This window comes from Oreochromis niloticus, linkage group LG15 (assembly GCF_001858045.2).
Source record: "Oreochromis niloticus isolate F11D_XX linkage group LG15, O_niloticus_UMD_NMBU, whole genome shotgun sequence".
NCBI classification, from domain to species: Eukaryota; Metazoa; Chordata; class Actinopteri; order Cichliformes; family Cichlidae; genus Oreochromis; species Oreochromis niloticus.
Window position 1 is genome coordinate 11046978 of NC_031980.2, and position 24670 is coordinate 11071647.

At 39.8% G+C, this 24670-nt stretch overlaps 1 protein-coding gene across 4 annotated transcripts in view; it reads right to left on the reverse strand.

Moving 5' to 3' along the window:
- Nucleotides 1–24670, reverse strand: part of stxbp5a (syntaxin binding protein 5a (tomosyn)) — a 94976-nt gene that overhangs the window by 51279 nt on the left and 19027 nt on the right. For all 4 annotated transcript variants that reach the window (XM_005454664.4, XM_005454663.4, XM_005454662.4 and 1 more), the window contains exons 4-5: nt 9440–9521; nt 8105–8205 (exon numbers count right to left, since the gene is read on the reverse strand). In XM_005454664.4, coding sequence (XP_005454721.1) covers nt 8105–8205; nt 9440–9521 — 183 coding nt within the window. The remainder of the gene's footprint in view (nt 1–8104; nt 8206–9439; nt 9522–24670) is intronic.

A 24670-nucleotide genomic window follows, 5' to 3' on the forward strand; every position in this document is an offset into this window, starting at 1 on the left:
TTCCATATATGTCTTTCTTCAACAATAGTATTATATACACTTCAAAATCTCTTATGAAAAAAACTAACCATATACCAGATACCATGGTTGCATATGAACATGATTTTTAGTGGCTTACTCGCATATGGACAGATTATCAGAGAGAAGCACATGTTTGTACAGATGCACTTAACCAGAGAAAATGTAACAGCAACACGGATATTCATGATAACTTGTGGGATCCTTTTATCCAGCAGACGGTCCACTGCACAAGCAGATGTGCCTCGTCTATGCATATGAGGGCTTGCACGTGAGCATGCGTCGATTTCATGAGCGATGGTTTTGTAAAATGCAAACATATCGTAGTTGTGACTGCATTTATGCTTACTGTCTGTCTGTATATGTGAGCGCAAATGGGTGTGTGTGTGTGTGGTTATTACGTGCTCTCCAGCTGTTGATATGAGTTAATGTAATTGCACATGTATTGTGTGCAAATGTATGTTGTGTATAAATAGGTTTGATCCATGAGCATATACAAGTCAACTGCCAGAATATAAGGGCCAACTGTGAAGCATAATTATACAAATTATCCTTGCAGTTTGTTAGTGTGTTACTGCGTATGTGTGTGTCCATTTCTCTGTGCGTGTTTGCGCAAACACGCACTCAGTTGTTTGTGCAGTTGTCATTGCGTGTGTGTCACTGTGTTCGCACTTGTTGTGCATGCACGCGTCTCCTGGTGAAACCTCCAGCTTCAAGTGGTCACGACACAGCTGCTGGTTGCAGGCTCGGAGCCAAGCACACTGCCTCAGAAATGACAGACACCTGCTGCACAACACAACTCTGACACTAACTGCAATGTGAGCTAGACGTATGACAGTACGGTTCGCTGTGAATTAATTGTGGAGAGGGGACACTCCAGAAAGTCATTTTTTATAAAGCCTGGTTTTATGTGGTGTTCCTATCAGTGAGGATCATCCAGTAATCTGCTCGCGCCTGTAATTAGAAATCACCAGTTACAATACTTTGATCTACGCTGCCTTGATCTTGTGACACTTTCCTTTTTTCTGAACAACATTTTACCGTGCTATCCTTCAGCACAGACCACGGGGTGCAGAATGATAAATAAACAGTAATATGAAACAAATTTGTTTCCAGTGAAGCTGTCCTGTCTGGTTTTATATTAATTCACATTCCTGTTTGCAAATACACTCACTGGCCACTTCATTGGTTGCACTTTTTCAACTGCTCCTTAATGCAAATACCTAATCAGCTAATCACATGGCAGCAATTCAAAACATTTAGAAATGCAGACAAGTCAACCTGCTGAGTTTTTCCCTGCATAAACATCTAAAAGGTTTACAGAGAATGATAAAAGGAAGAAAAAGAAAATATGCAGTGAGCAGCAGTTTTGTGGGTGAAAATTCTTTGTTGACACCAGAGGTCCAAAGACACTGTTTCAGGCTGATAGGAGGGCAACAGTAACTCAAGTACCCAGTTGTTACAGCCAGTGTATTCAGAAGGGCAGCAGATGGACTACAACAGCAGAAGACCACACTAGGTGTTGGGTTAGTCCACAATTCACCTGCACTAATCAAAATCTTATAAAAGAAGACTAGAAAAACGTTGCCTGGTCTGACGGGTGTCAAATTCTGTTGCAACATTCAAATGGGAGGGTTAGAATTTGGTGTAATCAACAGGAATGCATGGATCCATCCTGCCTTATATCGACGGGTCAGGCTGCTATTGGTGGTGTTATGGTGTGTGGGGTAATTTTAGTACCTTTGTGCCATCTGAGCATCATTTATACACCACAGCCTAGTTGAATATTATCCATCTTCTGATGGATGCTTCCAGCAGGATAATGCACCATGGCACAAAGCTCAAATCATCTCAAAGTGGTTTCTTGAACATAACAGTTAGTTGACTATACTCAAATGGTATCCACAGTCAGATCTTGATCCAAAAGAGCACTTTAGGGATTTGATGGAACAGGAGATTTGCATCATGAATGTGAAGCTTTGCAGCAACTGTGTAATGCTATCATTTCAATATAGAGCAAAATCTCTGAGGAATGTTTCTAGCGCATTGTTGAATCAATGCCATGAAGAATTAAAGCCATTCTGAAGGCAAAAGAAGGTCCAACACAAGCAAGCTGCAACTAATGAAGGGGTGAGTGTATATTAACAGGGATGATCATGAACATAAATGTATATTGTTTATAATAATATGTTTGATCTGTAAACAATGGGAGGAGAGGATGAAGACAAAGTTAATCATTGTTTCATTTTACTTAATGCGTTTCTTGCCAATATTCTCTTTCAAAAGCTATTCAAAGTCTGAAATTTTACAGTAGTTGGGATTTCTTTGGTATTATTTGGATTAAATTGGATTATTTGGATTAGAGTGATTCAGACACAGACAGCGAACCAAAATAAAAATCTCCATAAAAATGACATCACCATTGTCAAGCAGTTACAGCAGCCAAAAAAAGTTGTGTAAGAGTTGAACAGTCTTTAAACATAGCCAATTATCCATGAGAATGAAAGCTTCTAATGCCCCAAAGTGGTTAGGGGATTTTAATCTAACGTGCCAATGCTCAAAGACATGCACATACTTTTTCACCTTTGCATGTTTCAATGCATGTGTGCAAGGTTAAAAGCTGGGGAGAAAGTTGTGCAGCGAATTAAATTGAAATCATCAGCCCTGCAGCAGCTTTAATCAGCCAAATATCTCTGAGCAAAGTCTGCTGAACTGAATAATTCATTTTTCAAGCATTTTTAAGACATTTGATTGACACACTCCCAATGTCAACAAACTCCTAAGTACAAAAAAAATCTGTGACAGCAGGCTGTGACTTTAGGCTTATTATTAAGTCACCTTGATTGACTGTCAGACAGCTTCACTGAAGTATATGAGGAATACAATGAGGTAGTATTTATAAAACAGACTTTCCTTAATCTTACCAAGGAGAACGTAAAATATTAGGTGTCACTTTTTTGCAAGCACACACTCCCCCCTCTCCCACCATTATCTCGTATCATATCACCCTATTTTGATGATAACATCCACATCTGCAACGCATTCCTGTGAGGCCAGGAGGTGACGAGAGCATCCTACGCCAGAATGACTCGGCAGGATTTCTTTTTCCCCCCACACTCCTTCCCACAGACTGACTCACTGCTCTCTGGCTGAGGTCCAGTCTGTCTCAGCTCATCCTCTCTTCCTTTCTCTCATCTCCTCCGGTCCCTGTTGCCTAATGTGTATGGATACTGATGCTCGAGGGGCTTTCTGCAACACTGCTCTCAATCATCAACTCGAATTCTGATCAGGGCTCAATTAGGGAGGAATGAAAGATCTGTTTAGAGCACTTGATCGGGCCTAAAGATGATAGGAAGTGGGCTGTGGTGGCTCAACAGTGATATTTCTATCATGGCGGAGCCCGCACTCTGACCCCAGCTATCAAGCAACCTGGCATACATGGAGAAACAGAATTTTCCAGCATGCCTGGCATCCAAACTACATTTTTTTGGCCATTAATCACCAAATATAGTTTGCTTTCTTTAGCTTCTCCACATTTTACAGCCTTATCAATAGTAAAAGTGAAGTTACCGTTTTAAAGATAGCAGTCATAAAGACTGATCTGCTGGCGAGAAAGCTGTCGAAAGCGAGTGCCGTCCAAAACCAAAACATCCATTAAAGGAATAGTGCAACATTTTGGGCGACACATTTGCAGTAATTGCTTTCTTACTGAGAGATACTGCAGCTGGCTAAATCAATAGCACCCTCATGTCTGTGCATTAAGTACAGAGCCTGAGCCAAGAGGCATTTAGCTTAGCAGGAAGAAACAGCAAGCCCAGCTCTCTCCAAAGTTAAATAATCTGTCTACTGGCACCTCTATCCCCCTCATTAATTAACGCGCTTTATCGTGTTTCAATAATCACGGAAAGAAAGAAACAATTTGTGGCTTTGTGGTAAACGCTGGAACTTTCCAGACGTGTCACAGATTTGTCATCACCAAGAGATTAAGCAATAACCACTGACTGCAGTGAAGCCCAGAGCCAAAGGAATTTCGTTCATTACGCCAAGTTAAGTCCATCTACAACCACAAGCTGTCATAATATTTGTTTTGAATGTTGTCTTAACTTTACTATGACTTAACATTATTATTATTATTTTTATTACTACGGTGGAGTATTTTTCACCCTGTAAAGAAGCTGCTGTCACAGTTCTGGATGGGTGAGTCAGTGCTTTTCTTGATGGAGTTCACAGCTGCTCTGTCCTCTGGCAAATTCAAGTCAAGCTTTGAACAAAGTGTCAGAGAGGGCAAGAAGGAAAAAAAGATGGGATTGGATTGCAGTGGGTGACCGATATCTTGGCCTTACAAATATTGGACAGTTTTCTGGCTTTACTAAAACAGTCACTCTTAACTTCAGATGACACTTCAAGGTGTGATATCTATTGGGAAACATGACCTCACGGTATTTCTTTCTTTTGACAGCTACAGAACGTATGATCGGGGTGCACACTTAAAAAAAACACAAACATAAACAAAGCAAGGATTACAGATATCTGTAGCTTCTTTTTAACGGCGTGACAGAAAAACTGAAGGTGCAAGAGGTCCAACAAAATCTAAGTAATTCAGAAGATCAGTTGTTTTAATAAAAATACCTATGGGAGGTATCAGTATATAATAGTAAGCTGATTTCGAATACTGTTAAAGTTTAAACCCATTAACTTCTACACACCTATCAGTGCATGTTTAGTCCTCTTCCGAGTCCAAAGAAGTCATCCAAAAAGCCTTATCACCTTCACCTTATGTGGTATTTTATATGTAAGCCCAAATCAACTGATGCACATTTCTATAGGCCTGTAATGTACACAGCTACACTAAGGTTTCTATAGTATTACCACTTGTCTATAGTGAAGCATCAATTTGTATCTACAGTATAAGTTGGATGAGTATAGCCCAGCTAAAGACAGCTGATTCAATTTGTTTCAATTTTATTTATATAGCGCCAAATCACAATAACAGTGAAGTAACGTCAAAACCCCACAATAATATGAGAAAACCCTAACAGTCAGATAACCCCCGATGAGAAAGGTGACAGTGGGAAGGAAAAACTTACTTTTAACAGGAAGAAACCTCCAGCAGAACCAGGGTCAGGGAGGGGCAGCTATTCAATACCTCACTGCCAAATAGTTGGGGGTGAGGGATACTGTCTGCTGTGTCACATGACACAGTGGACTTTAACACCTACAACCAACAATTTTTTTCTGTTCATTTAATTCAGAGTCACGGTGCAGTTGAAGCCTATCCTAGCGGTCAAAGGCTGAGAGGCGATGTACATCCTGAGCAGGTCAGCAGTCTGCCGCAGGGTTTTACCATCATTAACATCTACAGGCATTTAACATGTTCTAGGTTACCTCAGCTAAGTGGTATGCCTTTAGAAAGTTAAAAAAAAAATCTATTCATACCTGAGAAAAGATGCAAACTCATATTGTGGATACACAAGGCAAATGAAAAGGTAATTCAAACCTCAAGCAAGATTGTGCCTGTGAAGGGCAGAAGAGACAGTCAGCCTGTTTTCCCAGTGAGACTGAGTGGAAAGACTTTTTCATGAAGCTCAGTTATCTGAATTTTCTCCAACTTGTTACATGTTGTGTATGGATTTGAATTGAATGACAATATTGATCTTTTTTAAAGGGTTGAGAACATGAATGAATTGAATGGATGCTCCATTCTCCTGCTCCTTCCTTATAACCTTCTTTGTTAATCTCTAGCTTTCTTTTCTTGTTCTATTTCCATCTCAAATTCGTTAACCGTTCTAAGTTTCTTCCTGAGCTTTTTTCGCGTGTTCCCGTTGCCTTAGTTTAACGGTTTTCTCTAATTTTTCCATTTCAAACGTGTCAAGTGACTTTGCAGCTTCTCTTTCCCATCTTGTCGTCTCTTAAGATGCAGTAACTCTGCTCTTCTTTGATGCTGTGTCTTGAGGTCATTACGCCGGGCGGCAATGTTTACTAAATGTCAGAGGCAGTCAAGCGCCTCCACAAGAACACAATCCGCCCTAAAAGCTGCTGCTGGCCACCTGTCCATCACATCATCGCCATCTCAGATCATTTGTTCTGAGGTTTAACCCTTTCACCGCTTTCCACAGTGACAGATCGCGGGCCAGTGATATGATCGGCTCTGATGGGTGTACACTAACTTCCTGGAGGTGAGGTGATTCTGTATTTGTGTCTCAGAACTTAAACTACATCAAAAAAAAAATGCAGTATTCAGACAGTATGACTTAGAATTTTGCCAGTATGTGCACCCTTCCCTCTGTCCTTTAGATGCAACCCTGAGAAGATGTCTATCCTTGCACCTTTATTATCATAACAATACACAATACAATTACAGGCAAAAAAAACACTGTTGATTCTTCAGAGATTTACATCACAATCCAATGTTAGGAAGTGGTTTACTAGCGATGCAATAATATAATAATAATGTACTGTATTTTTCGGACCGTAAGGCGCACCGGATTATAAGGCGCATTAATTGAAACAAAACAGTCAGATAAGTCAAACTTTACTCAACTCATTCTTCTTGTTTCCTCCACTTCTGTAACATTAATTCATTAATGTTGAATTCTCTCATAGCTGCCCTATTCCCATGTTGTTGCAATATATTAATGACTGACTTCATACTGTGGATGGATTTTTAAGGTCAAAGTCGAAGTAAACTTTGTCATCTCTGCTATATCTCAGTTGTTCTCCTGACTGAAGTTTGGTCCATTTACAGCATCCTGCCATGCGATTGCATTTGTCCCTAACCATCGGGAACCCTCAAGTTAACTTTTATCGAGTGGAAAAAAGTTAGCGTTCATCCTCCAGCTTCACTGTGTTTATGTTATGCTAACATAGCTGTGTTGCTAGCGATCACATAGTACATCATTATATACCAGCTAGTCCAACTTCAGTAACCCGACAAAAGTCACTGCTGTTTAGTTTTCTGTCTTCTTTTATGTTGGAAGTGATAGCAGAGCTGTACGTTTTCATTTTTTCAGAAATCTCTCAGTCAGAACATGCTATATCATGTTCAGGTGGAAACTAGCGAGCTAACTTCCTGCTAACTTCTAACTCCGTTAAATTTAATGAATCCTGTTTTCATGGATGCCTGGATGTTAAACTTAATTGTCAACCTGGTAAAGCAGCAACGCTGATCATTTTATTAAATGGTAAATGGTAAATGGCCTGTATTTATATAGCGCTTTAATAGTCCCTAAGGACACCAAAGCGCTTTACATATCCAGTCATCCACCCATTCACACACTGGTGATGGCAAGCTACATTGTAGCCACAGCCACCCTGGAGCTACATTGTAGCCACAGCCACCCTGGGGCGCAGATGAAAGAATTAAAGATGAAAGAATTTAGACAGTTTTTAACTCTCAGTGATGCCGCAGTGTTCGTTTGACTTTGGGACCTGAAGTTGACGGAGTTTTGGACCCAGATTACTCAGCTGAAAAAAGCTGGCTGAAAAAAAAACTTGTATAGACTGCTTTTCTTCTTCAGGGTAACAATAGAGTAGATTTGTCCAGTGAAGAGAAGGTTTACATCACCATCCCTGATCAACTACTTTAAAAAAAAAAAATCACTCACATTACTTCTGTTTTTATTCATGACATGTTTGTGTGTCTGCGTGGTGTAAACTGGTATAAACCTTCAGGTGTTTGGGTAGGTTTCACACCTGTGGCCCAGTGATGGGAAAGACCTCAAAGGCAAAGCAAGTGACCCAAATACCAAGTGTTTAGTTGGAGACCAACAGAGAGAGAAAACGAGAGCATCAGACTCTCTGTCACTTCCAGTGCCCTGTGCACAGTTTTGCAAGCGCACAGACAAATGTGCCAAATGAAATACCATCTGTTTGCATACTGTATGACTGCAAAAACTAACAGCTGACACAGGCGGCAAACTGACACTAACCCTACTCAGAAAATCACAGTTCATGTTGCACCAGTCCAAGTGTGGGGTCTAACCGAGCATGCAGAGAAACAACTGAGAGAAAAACCGGAAAGAAAGTGGACTCAATTTAGTATGCGGCGTTTCTGACCAGCTGCAGCTGTTATGCGTGACCCACTTACCTCTCTCTGTTGAACTTGAGGGAGTGGAGGATGGCTGGTCTCTTCTGTCTCAGGTTCCATAGGTGGACACTGTCATCTGCCAAAGCGCTCACCAGCGCCCCCTGTCATAACAGAGGCATTGAGTTTCCTTTTTTGAACGTGACAAAGGAAAAGCATTCACACAAACACGGGTAGCGTCATTAACTACATACTACTGAAGCTTCCATGAACACGTCTGCACATTTTGTCTGCGAGCATGACATGTATTAGTCAGACTGCATTCCCTAGAAACTCAGGGAACTGAGTTTAAATCAGGCAGCTTTCTCCCAGGTAACGATGATGATTCATAAGATGTATATGAGGGTATGTCTGTGTGTGTGTGTGGGAGGCACAAAAAAAATCATCTCGATCACCCTAAGGGTTCGTTTGAGCTGCTGAGTCACAGCCACACAGATGCTAACACACACAAGCGCACATACCGGACACACGTAACTAAGTATGAAATACTGCACTGGTCATAAGTAATAAAAAATCTGAAGAGGTAGTCAAAAATGTTTTTGTCTGGCCTGTACAGTACTGTGCAAAAGTCTTGAGCTGCTCCCTCATTTCTTTATATTTTGCTTCCAAGGAGCCTTTCAGGCCAGGCTGGCTGACAATTCTGATAAAAACTCATAATTTCTACTTTCTTTAACTTATTCTTTAAAAAATAGCTAGTTAACAGAAAACTGAGAAAAATGGACAACAACAAGAAAACTGCCATCAGATTTTGCTTGGCAATGATCTCAAACACACTGTTGATGCAGGAAAAGTATACCTTTATAGAAAAGACATCAGAGACCAGACATCAACGTTGTTGAAGCACTGTACGATCATTTTAACCGAGTCCTTGAAGACTGCCTAACTCTTTTGCACAGTATTGTAGCTTAAAATTATATAAGAGAGGTTTTCCTGGTGCAGAATAATGTTTGGGTAAGTTGTGCTTTGACTGTGTTATTAAAAGGAACAAGCCAAAAAACAGTTAAACTGCCACAAGATGTAAAACAACTTCATGTTATATTGTTTTTTTAAATCAATACACCACAATAAACTTTAAACGCATCAGTATAGTTCAAACACAAGCAGCCATATTGTTCTAAACTGCAAAAAGCTCAATATTACCTGATAAGATCAACGACGAAATAAACAAGGTTGGAGAAAATCATGAGGTGGCCGTTGATTGCCAAATTTCAAGACTAAACAGCAGTTGTTTTAAATAGCAAAATCAGCCTAGTAGCTGCAATCAGTGATCAAGCGTGTTGTGTACTAGAAGTAACCACAAGTAAAAATGGGAGTCATTTCTCTGTTTTTGTAACCTACCTCATTGATGAGAAACTGTAGCTGGATGACAGCCGCTCCACTCTCATGCTGACAGTAACACTCCACACCAGGACGCCCAAACCTGAAAGGCTCTCAGTCAAGGAAGGTACAGTTCCAGCAAAGAGATCATCAAAGCAATAGCGCATGTTTCTGTTTGTGCAGAGAAAGCCGGTGTGTTCTGTGTCTGCATGAGAGAAGAAAAAAAAATGGCAAAAAAGAACAAGTGCCTCAGCATTTGAAAGCTCCAGGGTCACGACACCTGATTTAAATGTCATGACATGTGTTCCTGGGTAATTGTTAGGAAGGAAAACGAAACATCCACAGTGACATAAATTTTATGGTCTGCTAACAGAGATTCAGCCTATTCCTCCCCTCCAACAAAAATCTTTACAGGGCAAGACTTCCTCCTTACACACATTTCATTTAAAATATTAGCTCATTATGTAATCTACAGATAGGGCTGTGTGATATGACCAAAATCTCATATCCCGATATTAAGACATCTATCGTCCGATAACGATATAAATCACAAAAATTTAACATTTTCTGTAAATTCTGTGAATCTCGGGCAGCTCGACTTGCGTGAAGTGTTTCCAGCTGGGCGTCGTGTACCTGTAGTCGAGTGTTTTAACCGATGCATGAAATACTTACACATCTCTATTATTGCTAATATATATTGTAATATATCTATATCACGGCTAAAGCACTTTCTGGATGGATGCAAACTGCATTTCGTTGCCCTGTACCTGTGCATGTGCAATGACAATAAAGTTGAATTCTATTCTATTCTATTCTAAACTATACATTTTTAGACATAAGTTGTAACGGCCGCCGTTTTCTTTGTATTTATTACACAGCATGCTTATTTTTGTGGTTTATTTTTTAGCACCCGACGGCTCTTTTTTGCTTCTCATCCGTAAATACTCTGCATACTTTTTCACGTGATTCAGTTTATTTTGAAAAGTCTCAACAGGATCTTGAGCTTTATTGTGAAAGGTTTATGTGGAAAATAAACAAGCGGACACGCAATGGTTTTACCGTCATTGTTGCTAACGACAACACATAAAACAGGCTCTTGTCCGTCTGTAGTGTGGTTATATTAAATATAAGAGAAAGAGAGAACTTTAAGAAATTAATATAGCCACTACAGTAACCATCAAAACGATGAAAAAATATTGCCGTAAACAGTTTATTTTGCGACACCACACGATAGCGTAAAATAGGTCATCCGATATATATCGTTATATCGAACAGCCCTACCTACAGATAACAATCACAGGGATCAGTTTCACTAAGGAGCATTTCATTTTAACTGTACACTCTCAGTATGTATGCACTGCAAATGTAATTCAGGAAACAGTAAGCCACTTACAGTAGATGACTACAGTTCTGTAGAAATAGCAATAAAAATACAGAATCAACACAAAACAGAACTACAGTAAGGAACAGACACAGATTGACAGAGAGAAAATGGAAATGTGGGGTCATGAATTCAAGTACAGATAATATGAATCAGCAGAGAGGAGGTGGATATTATGTGACCAGCTGAGCAAATATAGCAGGAAATAAAAAAATAAAAAAAAGAAGAAGAGAAAGGGCACATTTAGATATACTGTACACTGACAATTCTAACAACAAATGCAGAGAGAGAAAATAGACACAACTATGGAAGTTTGTTCCTTTCTTAAATAAATAAATAAATAAATAAATAAATAAAGGGAAAAAAGGAAGGAAAGAGCACAAGTCTAGCAAAGAATAACAAGTTTCCTTTCTCGAGGAGAGTGAGTGGGTGAGCTTACTGATTATTTTTATTCTTCCCATGAGTATCAGCACTAAGGCAGGGGGTGGCAATTTTCATATGGGGGCACATGAAGACACCGCACTCTGGGGATGACACTATTGCTCATCATTAATATATGAGGGTAGGGGGTGGTGTGTTTTGGCATGTGGCCAGCTACAGTAAATTTCCTGAAGAGCTCGATATGTCTCTTGAATCTACATAGACACAAGAAGCAGGACGATTCAAAGGCAGAGGGAGAAATGTTGGTTCAACAGTGGTAGCGGCAGCAACAACAAACAAGAAGAAGCTTATGTCACCTGAATGCAAACACCAATAATCAAGTCCCACTCAACACAGTGCACCCATGTGCCATAAGCCTTAAACATAGGTATATTTTATCAAAGTATTTTAGAGGTGATCATATCACCTACAAAGCCTTTAATGCAGCTAGCATTCACCCAGCTATGTTAGGCTTTTCGTTTCCTCCACATTTATTTTTCTTTTGGCCTTAATACACAGGAAGGTATATATAAATACACGCACTACAGAATATATTTATCTGAACTCTATTCATATTTTTGGTCATTTAGTCCTTTGTATTTAGTCATCTGTAGCTACGTTGACAACAAGGTGTTGTCTGATAGCATGGACAAGGCTATCCCTAAACCAGCTCGAGTCAGTATGTTTTATGTTGATCTTATTATTATGTGTAAATCACAAGGTTCGCTCATAGCAAAGAATCCACAGAGAACTGCTGCATCATTAACCATGGAGCTCTCATTAGGCAGCAGCAGGTAGCCATTTTTAGCTTTTAGCAACTCAATAACTGGATATTTTCATCAAGAGCTGGTTGAATCTGAATGGGACTGTGAAGAATTTCCACTCATTTGAATCCGTGTTTTACCCTGAACAGGATTATGTCTAAGGTAATGGAAACCCTAGGACGCCTTGACAGTTTTTCTAAGTATTCTATCAGGAAATTTAGGGTGGCTTTTAATTCAGCGTTTACTTTGCTTGCTCATGTTTAATGGTTTTGCACACTGCCCTCCTATGGACCCAGTGGCACCTCTTTTTCAATAATGTTTTTGTTGTAAATCACTTTGTGATATTTATCTTGGACAGTGCTACAGAAAGAAAAAATATTGGGGCAATATTGGTTTGCCAAATTGGTTTCATATGAAAAAATGACATACCAGCAGCTAGCTCTGTGTTTCTTAAAGAGTAGCAAAGTGACTGAAGACTACACACACGCAAGCTAACCTATTTATTTAGAAATACAATGTGATACAATGTTTAAGATGTGGTTTATCATTTGCAGTGTTGGCAGCAACACATTCCATTTAATCACATTACATTTCTCAGTAATGCAGCAGCATACCACGCCACAGTAATTACATTACATTTACAATTATGCTGTCACTTGTGTTACAAAGGTTCAAACAAACAATTTTTTTCTTCTTTTTGTGCACTTGTGCTACAATTGGCTGATTTTACAAAATAGTGGAGCAATCTACCGCTTTTCAGAAGTGGACACATGTGCACTGGGTTTATTTTTATTTCACAAAAAGACAAGACCACAATGGCACAAACTGCCCCCAAGCCAGAAATAACTACATTGCACTGCTAGCACAACGTTAGCTCTTTGTAAGCGTCTGCACAAAAAGCCATAAGCTAGCCAAGAACCCAAAATGATGTTAAAGCTGAGTGCATACCCCAGCCCAGGACCTAGAGCCTGAACTTCAACAGGTAGTAAAGGCAGTGATGAGCAGTCAGGCTTGTAGCACTGTAGCATCCGTTTTGACATTTACATGCTTCTACAGTAAAATACTGCGAAACGGCATGTGGCATAAAACTTTTATGGTTTTATGGAGAAATGTGGTACACGTCTACCACTGTGATGGCATTTGTGTGTGATTACAAAAATGTTCATGAGAAAATTTTAAAAACCACAGACAGAGGACATAAAGAAGAAGTTTAGTGACTGCAAAACTCCTCAGACAGTGTTGAGTTTAGGGCTAGTTACAAATGGAGAAATAAAAGATAAGATAAGATAACCTTTATTAGTCCCACACGTGGGAAATTTGAAAAAAGAGAATACTGACTATAACAGAGGGCCAGAAAGCTCATCAGCATGCACCAAACCTTTTACACCCAGTGGATGAGAATCTCAGTGCTCTCTCCACTTGACCTAGTGCGCCTCCTTTCCCCTAGCATACCGCTACTAGCTAAACTGTCACAGGGTAATGTAAGCCAAATGTGCAAGTAAGGGGGGAGAGAATGATTATAAATATATAAATGTTGTGTACATATTATAGAAGTGTTTTTTACATTACACATCACCCAACTGTTTTTGGAACTGGGGCAGTGCTTTGCACGGCTAATGTAGCTAATGTCACCATTAGTTTTGATCGTGTGTACAGTTTAGTCCAACTTGTTTTAAAGGGACAATAATTTAGAAATTGTGCCTCAACTTTTAGAATTTCCATGCAACCTCAATTCTGCTGTTTTTTTGTTTGTTTTTCATCATTTCCTGCTGGAATACATTTTTGAAATTCTAATACGATTACGTTGTATGGCATAGCAACTGCAGTCTCTCTACTTCTAGGTCTGATTCTGACCTAGAACATTCAAACATACAATAAATAGTATAGTCCACAATAAACAGCACAGTTTAAATAAAAGGGGCTTATACTATGAAGTAGTGCAGGAATTTATATATCTACAACAGTGATAAATACAAAGAAAAGTAAAAAGGAAGTTAGTTAAAAGTAATAAAAGTAGGACTGAAGACTGACATTGTGGAAGACAGAAGTGCAAATTGCATTAATAAATATTAGATCAGAGCAGACTAGGCTTAGAAAAGGCTTAACAAGACAAGGGCAAAGACAGAATATTTCAGACAGAGAAAAAATAGATGCACCGCTCAGTTTTTTTTATATTTAAGCATGTAAAACAATCCTAGCAGACCTCTAAAATAAAATGATATTATTGGCCTGTAAATGATAACAAGGATTTTTTTTCAACAAATCTCAAACAAAGTAAACGGCAGTACAATTGTTCTTAACCATCAGGTCACGAAGCAAAAATCAGCCTGCATGACATCACCTTATGAAATTACCCTGGTTTTTTTCTGGGGGGTTTTAAAGAACCATTTTTGGACGAGTGGTACGAAAGTGGCCTTTGTACACATTTTGTCTTTCATTTTTTCGCAGAAAGCTGCCGAGCAAACAGGCAGCAGGGCCAGCTTGCTCTTAGTTAAGATGGTTTGGACCCAGCGACAGTGCAGACCATCTAAGTCAAAGTGGCTTAATTGAAAACTCTGTCCGAATGTTGCCTGGCAACCAAATCTTCCTCTCTGTAAAAGAGAGGAAAGGATTTAAGGTTGTGCTTTTTAAACTGCTCTTATTGCTTTCTCTCTGAAAGAAGGCAGCCATCCCACATGTACGATATCATGAAGCGAACACACACACACACACACACACACACACACACACGTCCGCGCGTGCCTGGGGATGTGATCAGAAAAACATCCTGCTGCAAAATATGTTCACAACACTGGCTTTTTAAAAAGTGTATCAAGTGAGTGTCGCTCACTTTTGGTTATAACCTCAACAAGAGGGTATGACCAAAAGAAACTGGCCATGGACTGAATTTCCTCATGTGTAGTTTAGTTTGAGTTTACCTCTGCTCTGTGTTTCACTCGTGGCACCAATTCCCTCAGCATCCAATCAAGAGTAACCAAAACTGTCAAAAGTGCCCTGGTATCCGCTTTTTATGTGTTACGTTGTTGTTGTTGTTGTGTCTCTTCTGGCAAATAGAGGAACTGCAGGACAAAAATCAACATTTTCTTTTTACCATTTGCTGACATTTCAAAGAACTAATGATTAATTAAGGAAAAACAAAAGTCAATACATCACTAAACAGGCCAACAAGCAATTCATTAAACAAAAGCAACTATACAAAAAATGTTTTGAACAGGTTATTATTGAATGCCCTTTCTGCTGATCTCAATATCTGATTCAATCTTTATCCAGTAAAAGAAAGCTTCTACTTGTGTTTTTGTAAACCTCTGGCACTGAGTAAATGTTTTCTTATGCTTTGTCAAAATGACTTTCCTATAAAAATACAAATTCCCTCTGGCAGTGCGTTTGTGCAATTTCATGGCAGGGTGGGAAAAAAAACAACAACACAGTTTTCAATTCCTGTGGATTGTTTTCACATCACTGACTTTTAACGTGTTATAACAACACTGACCGAATATTTTGGTCGATGAAAAACGAGGAAGACAAATTAGAGACAAAGACAAAGTTTCTATAATGACCATGCTTTTCTGCATCGCTTGATATACAACCACAATTCCAAAAAAGTGCAAACACCGTGTAAAAAGTAAATAAAAGCAGAATGCAATGACTTGTAAACCTCATAAAACCATATTTTATTCACAACAAAACATAGAAAACGCATCAAGTGCTTGAACTGATGTGAAGATGGTTCACCAATTGGGGGAAAAAACTGCATCTACAAACTGTGAAACGATTTCTGAACAAATATGACTGTGCCATCCACAAATGCAGGTTAACATTTATCATCCAAAGAAGAAGCCATATGTGAACATGATTTAGAAATAGTGGCATCTTCTCTTGGCTGAAGCTCATTAACATGGACTAGCCCAGGACTGTTGAGCAGCTAGAGTCCTGTATCAGACAACAAGGGAGCAACGTTCGGTCCATTTATGGACTGCTGTTAAAAGAAAAGCTACACAGTGGTAAATACAGCCCGTGTTCCTGTCGTCAACTTTAAAATGAGCTAATATTTTTCATTAAATAGTAAAATGTCACAGTTTAAACATTTAATTTGCTTTCTATGTCCTATTGTAAATAAACTTGGTTGTATGAGATTTGCAAATGGTCGCATTCTGCTTTTATTTACATTTTTGCACAATGTTCCAACTTTTTAGAAACTGGGTTAGTACACGGAATAAAGGGAATGGATTTTACCTCTAATATTTTCTCAGAGGAAAGCATTTTAGTTACTCACAGTCCAGTACTGGTTGCATTACTGAAAACAGAATAAGAATATTACATAATCACAATGATATTCACCACTTTGCAAATAAAAAGTCCGGGACAAGTAGTTGTATGTTTTTTTTTTTAACAAACATGTAACAAAGTTGCTCCAAGATGTCTCAGCTCGATGCACATGGGACAGGCTCAGTAGGAGCCGTGTCGCAGTTGTCGACAAGAGCGGTCCTCGTTCATTTTTACTCGACCGAACTCTATCTCAGTTTACGTCCCTCTCACCACTGCACCGACTCTAAAAGTGGACAGACTGACCTCAGGCAGCGATAGCAGCGAGACAAGTCAGGAAGACAGAGAGCAAAAGCAGAAAGTGGGTCAGCGTCCCGTCTTGTCAAGCCTAATGAAAGTTTCCTGAGCTATTCTCGAAGTCAAAGATGACTGACAATTCACTTTTTTATTGCTCTTCTTATATTTATCTTTGTCAAAGCCACAGGCAATTTTTCTGACAAATAAAGGTGAGTCAGTGGGAATTTGGTAAAGGAAAAACGGTCATAAGGAGGACTGGCTGTGGGAAACAGACTATGGTATGGAGTTCAGCTTATCTTGATAAGTGGAACTGAACAGGGATGAGGCTGTGTGTCATACAAGACAGTAATCTTTGTTAGCCTTTCTGCTCAAATCAAACATGAACTCACTGTGCATGGTATGTTTTTGAGAGGGATAGCTAGACACATCAAGAGGGTGCAGCTTCAGACAAGAACAGAATAAAGAGGGTGGACAAAGAGAGAGCGAGAGACTATAACATGAATTGGAGTGATGCAAAATAATGAAAAGGCATGATAAAGAAATGAATTTGCAAAAGGCGAAACATTAAGAAAAGTGACCATATCAGAGGAGTATATAGTGAAAGCGAAAGATGAAAAAAGAATAGGCGATTAATGGAGGATACAGAGGAAAAGGAATGAGGGAGAGGCAGTGAAAGAAAGCACCAGAAAGAGCAAGCCTGGGAGCACTGAGTTGCTGTGACGTTGGGCCTGAAGTGACGTCAAAGCTAGCCACTCATACATCACCCTGCCAAAGAGGAGGCGGGGCCACGGGGCACAGCACTGCTCTGCACTGGACCCAGTGACAGGGATGAGGTGATGGAAGTTGGGAGGTAGAAAATGCAAGGAACAGGGTGAAGGCGAAGCAAAAACAGTGAGGAAAAAAAATGAAAGACAAACAGATATAAAAGAATAAGAAGGATAGATGCAGGGGAAATAATACCATAGCAACAGCAAACCAAAGAAACAAACTGAAACAGACAAAAATGTTGCAGAGAAACCCACCCCGCGGACAAAGGACTCGGCTGCCTCTCCTCACATCATTGGCTCTCATTTAAAGGCAAAATCCTACTGATCATACATAACGTCGCAGCAGACCTTAACCTCAGTCTGCTAGATCCCGTGTCACTTATCTCTTGCCCTCCCTCTGGCTGCCCACTGTTGTTAACATCCAATTTAAAAGCTGCTAAAGGAAGCTGTATCTCCTTTTTCTCCATCATGAACAAGCCCTGCGCTGCTATTACCAGACACCTATGTTAAGTCAGCCCATATTGCTTCATGCTTATTTGGCACAGCTACAGATATCCTCATGCATTTTTGATAAAGATTATGATTGCATTTAATGGGAACTAAATGCATTTCAATGTATGAGTTAATCAATTAATTCTTTTGGCATATTCTAGAGTCCACAGTATATCTAGCAGGGTTAACACGTTTTCATGTGCCTTTATAGCACTGTAGCACATTCTGTGTTCACAAGGACCCTGCTTTATAGTGTTGACATGGTTTTATTAATTTAGGTTTTAAAAAAAAGCATGCAATGGGTAGAGAGAGCAGGGCTGGATTTTATTTATTTGCGGAGCAGCACAATGCTCAGTAGAACTTAATAGCATCTCAGCTGCAGAGCACACTGCAAGCTACAACAAGTTTCTGGGCACAGGTCTTCACACTGAGCTTTAGAGATAGCATATTTTAGTACTAAAGAGCCCCCAATGACTTATCTGTGTTCATTTGTTTTCCTTCTGCCTTCCTTTGACACGGCAATCGGGCACAGGACACACCAGTGACAGACAGAGTGCAAAGATGCTCCAGAAATCACTCTTTTTGACGACTTTCAGTGTCACACGTGCAAAACAGACCCACAAGTCACGTCTTATAGTCATACGGAAACACAGGCAAAAAGCACAAATGCAAAATTCGTGTGCAAGCAGCATGCATGTAAAAAATAAATAAATAATTCTGCAGAGTTGAGAAAACTGGTGATTTATTTGTTTAACACGCTCCTAGTATAAATAATCCCCCCCGACACATTTGATTTATTATGTAGTCAAACAATTAAACTGTGTTGAGCCACAGTATTTTCCGCTGCCTCAGCTCCCACACACACACACGTGCATATATATAACACCCCCTATGTCTATCTAGATGACATTCCTGTCAATGGCTATTTGCTGAAGAGCACAGCAACATGGCAGTAATCGCCCTCCAGGTTAAAAAAAGAGGCCTGTTTTAGGAATTTAAAGATAGGTAGCTTATTAGGAGCGGTAAGCTGCAGAATGAGTGCTGCACTGGGAGGTCCATTGTGTTTAGAAAAATCATAATTTACCAAGAGTTGCAAAACAATGAGCAAAGAAGAATTACCAGCATTCCAGAAAAGATCACTTTTGACTTCTTTTTGTTTTTAAGACTTGTGTATTGTGTGTTGCACTGAATTAATCTGGCCACCATGCTACTATGCTCATGTGAGCCTTTGGTCTCCTTCAGTGACTTATGAATGCAATGCAATGATGCAGAGGCAAAAATGTTTGTGGCCAATTGTACCAGAATCTCTGTTCCATTAAGAAATATTAGTCTGGGTCTGAGCCAGTAGGCGATACAGCCACATTTGTGATTCACAGTAAAAATGCTGTAGGGATAATAGGGATTGTGGGGCTCTGGAGTATGGCCAGTTCTGCCCAGTACTAGGGTGTTAATAACCAAGAGTCTCATCTATAGCAAGGAAAGTCAGCGGTTAGCTACTGTGCATCCACTCAGAGACAAATACCTGGAAAAGCAAGCATAAGAGCAAGCAAGAGAAAGAGAGTGAAGAAGAGGAGAAGGAATGAAATTAATCCACTGGCTGTAGAGATTGAAGGTGGGAAAGTGTAAGGGAGGGTGGGAGCGGAGAATCGGCGAGGCCAGAAAGGAAGCAGAGAGCGAAGGGGGTAAACTACGAGAGAATAAACATTGAGTCAGCGGAACAGCTTGTGGCCGATTGCTGCTGCAAGAACATGCAAAGCAAAAGGGAGAAAATGAGAGATGTGAATGAAGGAGGAAGAGGTGAGATTGAAAGAGACAGGAGAGGAGAAGGGAAATAAAAGAGTGCGACAGAAGAAAGAGGTAAGTGGATGAACAGGAATAGAAATACAGGGATATTTAGTTGTATGACAACATCAGCTATTCCTATTCCCTGAGCATTTTGGAAAGAAAGGAAAGATTTTTTAGGTATGCTACTGCAACTGCCAAAAAGTCTAAAAGTCTCATTTAGATGACTCTGACAGCCAGCAGCTTAACAGAAGTCATGAGTTCTGCTGTTGTGATTGCAATGCAAAGCCAGTTAAAGGATTACGCTCCAACAGGCAATGGAGCTCAACACAACAGGGAGTGTGTGTGGATATTGGCACTGATTCCTTCTGATTTGGAGCCCCTTAGTGCTAAATTGATTACATTTAAATAGATCTGATTTTTAATTTGATTCATTTAAATTTTTGGTGTCTTCAGTTATGTCACACAAAGTGGGATAAAGCAGTTGTTTTACTATGCATGGCCTGTCAGAACCAGATGTTTCTGAATATTCACTTTAAGGACAAATATGCCAGAAACTGAAGGGCTGAGGACTCCACCTGCAATGTCTGTGCTGCCTATATTCTGTATAAAGGTGGGGTTTAAAATGTAATAGTAATGCCAGCGAGTAACATCAGAATAGAAAGAGTCATATTTTCAGTGTATTTCATAGCAATCAGACAATCTCACGTAGTAGATGATCCTAATTTGCCATATGATCGGATTTCACAGGAATGCCGATCGCATCATAAAGTAAATAACACCATTGTATAACCTTTCCAGCGCAACATGAACCATGTGATTAGTTGTAACAACATCGAAATGCATTTTTAAGGTCACAGACGTTTGTAATCAGAAAACAGGATGGCGGACCGACATCCCGAAAGAACCATCAAAGTCGTTAAGCAAGCACAGCTATGTCATGTGACAATGTAGGGAGCTTGACCAAGAATTCACAGGCGTCCTATGACATCCCTCCCTGAGCCTGGTTCTGCTGGAGGTTTCTTCCTGTTAAAAGGGAGTTTTTCCTTCCCACTGTCGCCAAAGTGCTTACTCATAGGGGGTCATTTGATTGTTGGGTTTTTCTCTGTATCTATTATTGTACGATCTACTGTGCAATATAAAGCACCTTGAGGCGACTGTTGTCGTGATTTGGCGCTATATAAATAAAACTGAATTGAATTGAATTGAATATGAGATGTATTATTTACTATATGACATTCTGTAACTTACGATAACCACACTGTAATGCCTCAATTTCCAAGAAAAGGACATTTTGCATATTCCACATCATTTAACTCTAAGTGAACCATTTACAAATATTCAGTGGCTACACAAGGCTAGTATTTGATGCAAATACATGTTCACTCAAAAAGGTGCAAAGACTGAAAAGATTTGTATCTTAGGACCTGGCGTCCACATATGTGGACATCACATTTTTGGTTATTTAGACTAAAATACTCAATTTTGCTCTACATGGGCCTGATGTCCACTTATGAGGACATTATACTGCTACTGTTCTATCAAAATTTTAAGCGAATATCCTCATATGTGGCTCTTATTTTTCTTAAAAACCAAAAATAAGGTAAAAAAAAAAAAAAAAAAATCTGGTAATTCTTTGTTTTTACATTCATTGGGCCCCAATATGCCCAAATATCAAAGAGAAATTAAAAATGCACGTCGTGGAAGAGTTCGGGTCTTAGGAGATTAAAATAAAAATTGTAATAATTAAAAATGTATTGTTTTTGTTTAGACCTAAGAAATAAGCCAGATTGCTGTGCAAAATAAATAAAGAGGTTCCTGCAAAAAGAACCTTTTAGATTCTTGTCCAGTTCTGGTTCATGTTCTGTTTAAGACAGATCATTGGCTTTGGCAGAGGATCGTGCTCTTCAGATGCCCTTCTTATTTCATATGTGACAAGAGAAATATTTGATAAAAATAAAAAATGAATCACACAACCCCCTTATCTCCAAAGGGATGCTTGCAATTCCTTTGCACACAGAGCTTATTTCTATTTCTTCTCCCACACATTCGGTGTACCATGGTCAATGAATTGCACAAAATGAGCATTATCAATATGAAAACTGTGTTCAATTCATAAGCTCATATCAGATAGGCCACACAATTGGGTATTGAATTCAGGAAGGGCTGCGGAGAAGAGGAGGAATAAAAATCTCCTTAACATCTGAGCAATTTTACCCAGTAAACATAAGGTTTCACAATAAAACACGCTTGTTATTGAATATAGTGAATGAAGAGAGCGAGGAGGCATCTAAAAGGCAGGTCCAGATGAAATGCTTAAAGTGTGTGAATAAGATACACGTGTAATAATTTTCTCTCTGTCACACAACTGAGAGATTGAAGACTGGGAAAATAAGACAGAGGGGAAATAAAAGTGGCTTTTAAAGACAAAACCTCGAGTGGAGATTGAGAAAGACACCGGGGAGAATTATTTAAGGAAAAAACATGGCTGCAACGTATAAAGATAGAAAGGAAGGAGAAAGAGAGGGAAAGGGAGAAGAGGAGGAAGACACAAACATCTGCAGGACTAAGTCTGTGACTGGTTTTTCCTGCTGTCTATGAATAATGGATGTGGCGAAAAGGAGCCAGTATATGCATTTAGATGGCCTCATGTATTATCCTTTCAGAGTAGTTGGGAAGAAAATGTTTTATTAGAATTTAAATCAATGCCAAATTAACCTTAAACACATTCACGTGGCAACATCGGGATACAAGTTTCAACAGCAATAAAATGCACCTGGAGACCTCGTCTGCTCTGAACGGGACTACGTGGAGGGGAAAGTGTGCTGTGCTGTTTTCTGCTGTATTAACTCGAATAAAAACTAGACACTAATTTCAAGCCAGGTTTGGGTCTGGGTGGTTGTCACGAACAAATACAGATAAGCTAAGGAAGAAATATAATATATAACGCAAGAATCTTTTACAAAATCCAGTATTTCTGTCCACTGAAATTTTTAAAAAGTGCTTAAGTTTCTTACTTCCACCCAATGTTTTTCTTAGCTGCTTTTCCAGCTACGGTATGTGAAGAGGCGTCTGGAGCCGATTCCAGCTACCTTATGTTCCTTGGACTTTCCAAACCTAATGTGTTCAAAGATGGTGCTTAGTTTTCAACTAATCACAAATAGCTGGGAGACACTGGAGAGCTTAGTACTCGAGAGGTTAAGGTGAGAGGCAAGACAGCCTGTCGCAGTGAGAGTCTCACATCCACAACTACAGTTAATTTAGATTTTTGTGTAACAACCACATTTTTGACTGTGAGAAGAAATCACTGCAACTGCACCAACCACAGCACGCCCCTGCAATAACCTTACAGGGCAAATGATGCCTCTGATATCATCCTGCTTCAAATAAAGGTCTGTTACATGCTGCGGTTGAGGCATGCACTACCCGCCGCTGATATCAAACAAATCTTTCAAAGGTAGGATCATGGGAGATTAGTAAAGATTGGCCACTAATGTGTTTCTGTGTGCCAACCGATGCAGAGCCAGATTGTGCTCTCAAGGTCATGGACCTGTGAGCTGCCAGTGAAGCAAAAATCGCTATATTGCTAGACACCTAGCAGTATCTGATTGATAATATATACACATGCACACCTCAGCAATTATATATTTAAAGAATTGGTCATTAAAAAGAAAACTATGAGGAAGAAATGATGTTATCATCATCGGTTTGATGACTGAAATGACGAGAATGGAATCCATAGATTTACTCGGGCTGATGAATCGAGGTATCCGTACCACACTCCCCGCTGGCAATAATTCTGTTGTGTCTGGTTTAGGACTAATTAGGCATCGTTGGTACACTGTATGGTTGTCAGTTTGCCCGTAGCACAGCGGAGAAGGGCATCTTGCCAAGTGTCACGCAGCATATAAAATATTAATCTGAGTGCTGTCCTTTGCTCTTTGATTAATGCGAGACAGAAGGCCAAGTATTCCCAGCACTTAACCGGAGACTACCGGTGAACTTGCACGCATACACTGAGGCAGCAGGGGGCCACAGCCGGTAATGAAGGTGTCCTTCAACTTGAGGACAAAGGTTTAAGGTTTCCGATGTGAGCAGCCATCTGCCCTGCTGAAGTATCGTTGAGCAAAAAGCTGAATGCTTCACTTCTCTGCGGTACTATTCAGCAAAGACCTGGCTTCCCCCCTCAAAGACAAAGACATGCAAAGGAGGTTAAATGGTGATTGTAGTTTGGATCTAGGTGTGAATGTGAGTATGATTGTCTATCTCTGTGTCAGCCCTGGCAATCTGACCAAGCGTCCCCTGCTTCTCGTCCTGTTTCAGCTGGGATACCGCTTAAGGAGGCTGCTGTTGTGATCTCAGAAAGGCAACCCACTCTCTCTCTCTGGGTGTCCATGCTGCCTCGGTAGTCCCGCGGATGTGCTGGTGGACTTGTGCTGGTTTTGTTTCCGGGTCTCCTGGTGGTGCATTCTTTTTAACCATTTGTTATTTACTTTATTTCTGATTAGTCATTCAAGGCATTTTCCAAGAAAACAAAATGTATTTCCAAGGTTAGTCCACCACATTTGGTATGGCAACTAATATAATAGAGAGGTTCACTGGTATCATGATGATTTCTGGGCACCTTTATCAATTTGAATAAGATCAACTATATTTGTATAAAATGTAATAAATCAATAAAGTTTCAATTTAAGCTTTAATTCACAAGGCTAGCTGACCAAAACAGCCTAAACACTTTAAAATCCCTGACCAGGAGAAGCTGTTATAAAATGCACTGATGGATGGATGAGTGTACATTTTAATACCTGTAAGAGCAGCTGTGGATTAATTCAGGAGATGCATTCAATTGGATTAAGCAATTCGGGGCACCGAAAAGGAAGATATTCTCACTGAATGACCGGATTAAAAAGAGAAGAATGCATATTCACACAGGCAAAAGCGTCATGCACTTAATTAAACAGCAGCGCTTTGATGACTCACATGTCCATCTGTGCAATATAAAAATATGTGCCTCCGACTGCAGCACAAACACTACAGTACATGTTTGTGTGCCATCTCCTTCATGCACCGCAGTTATAGTCTCCCT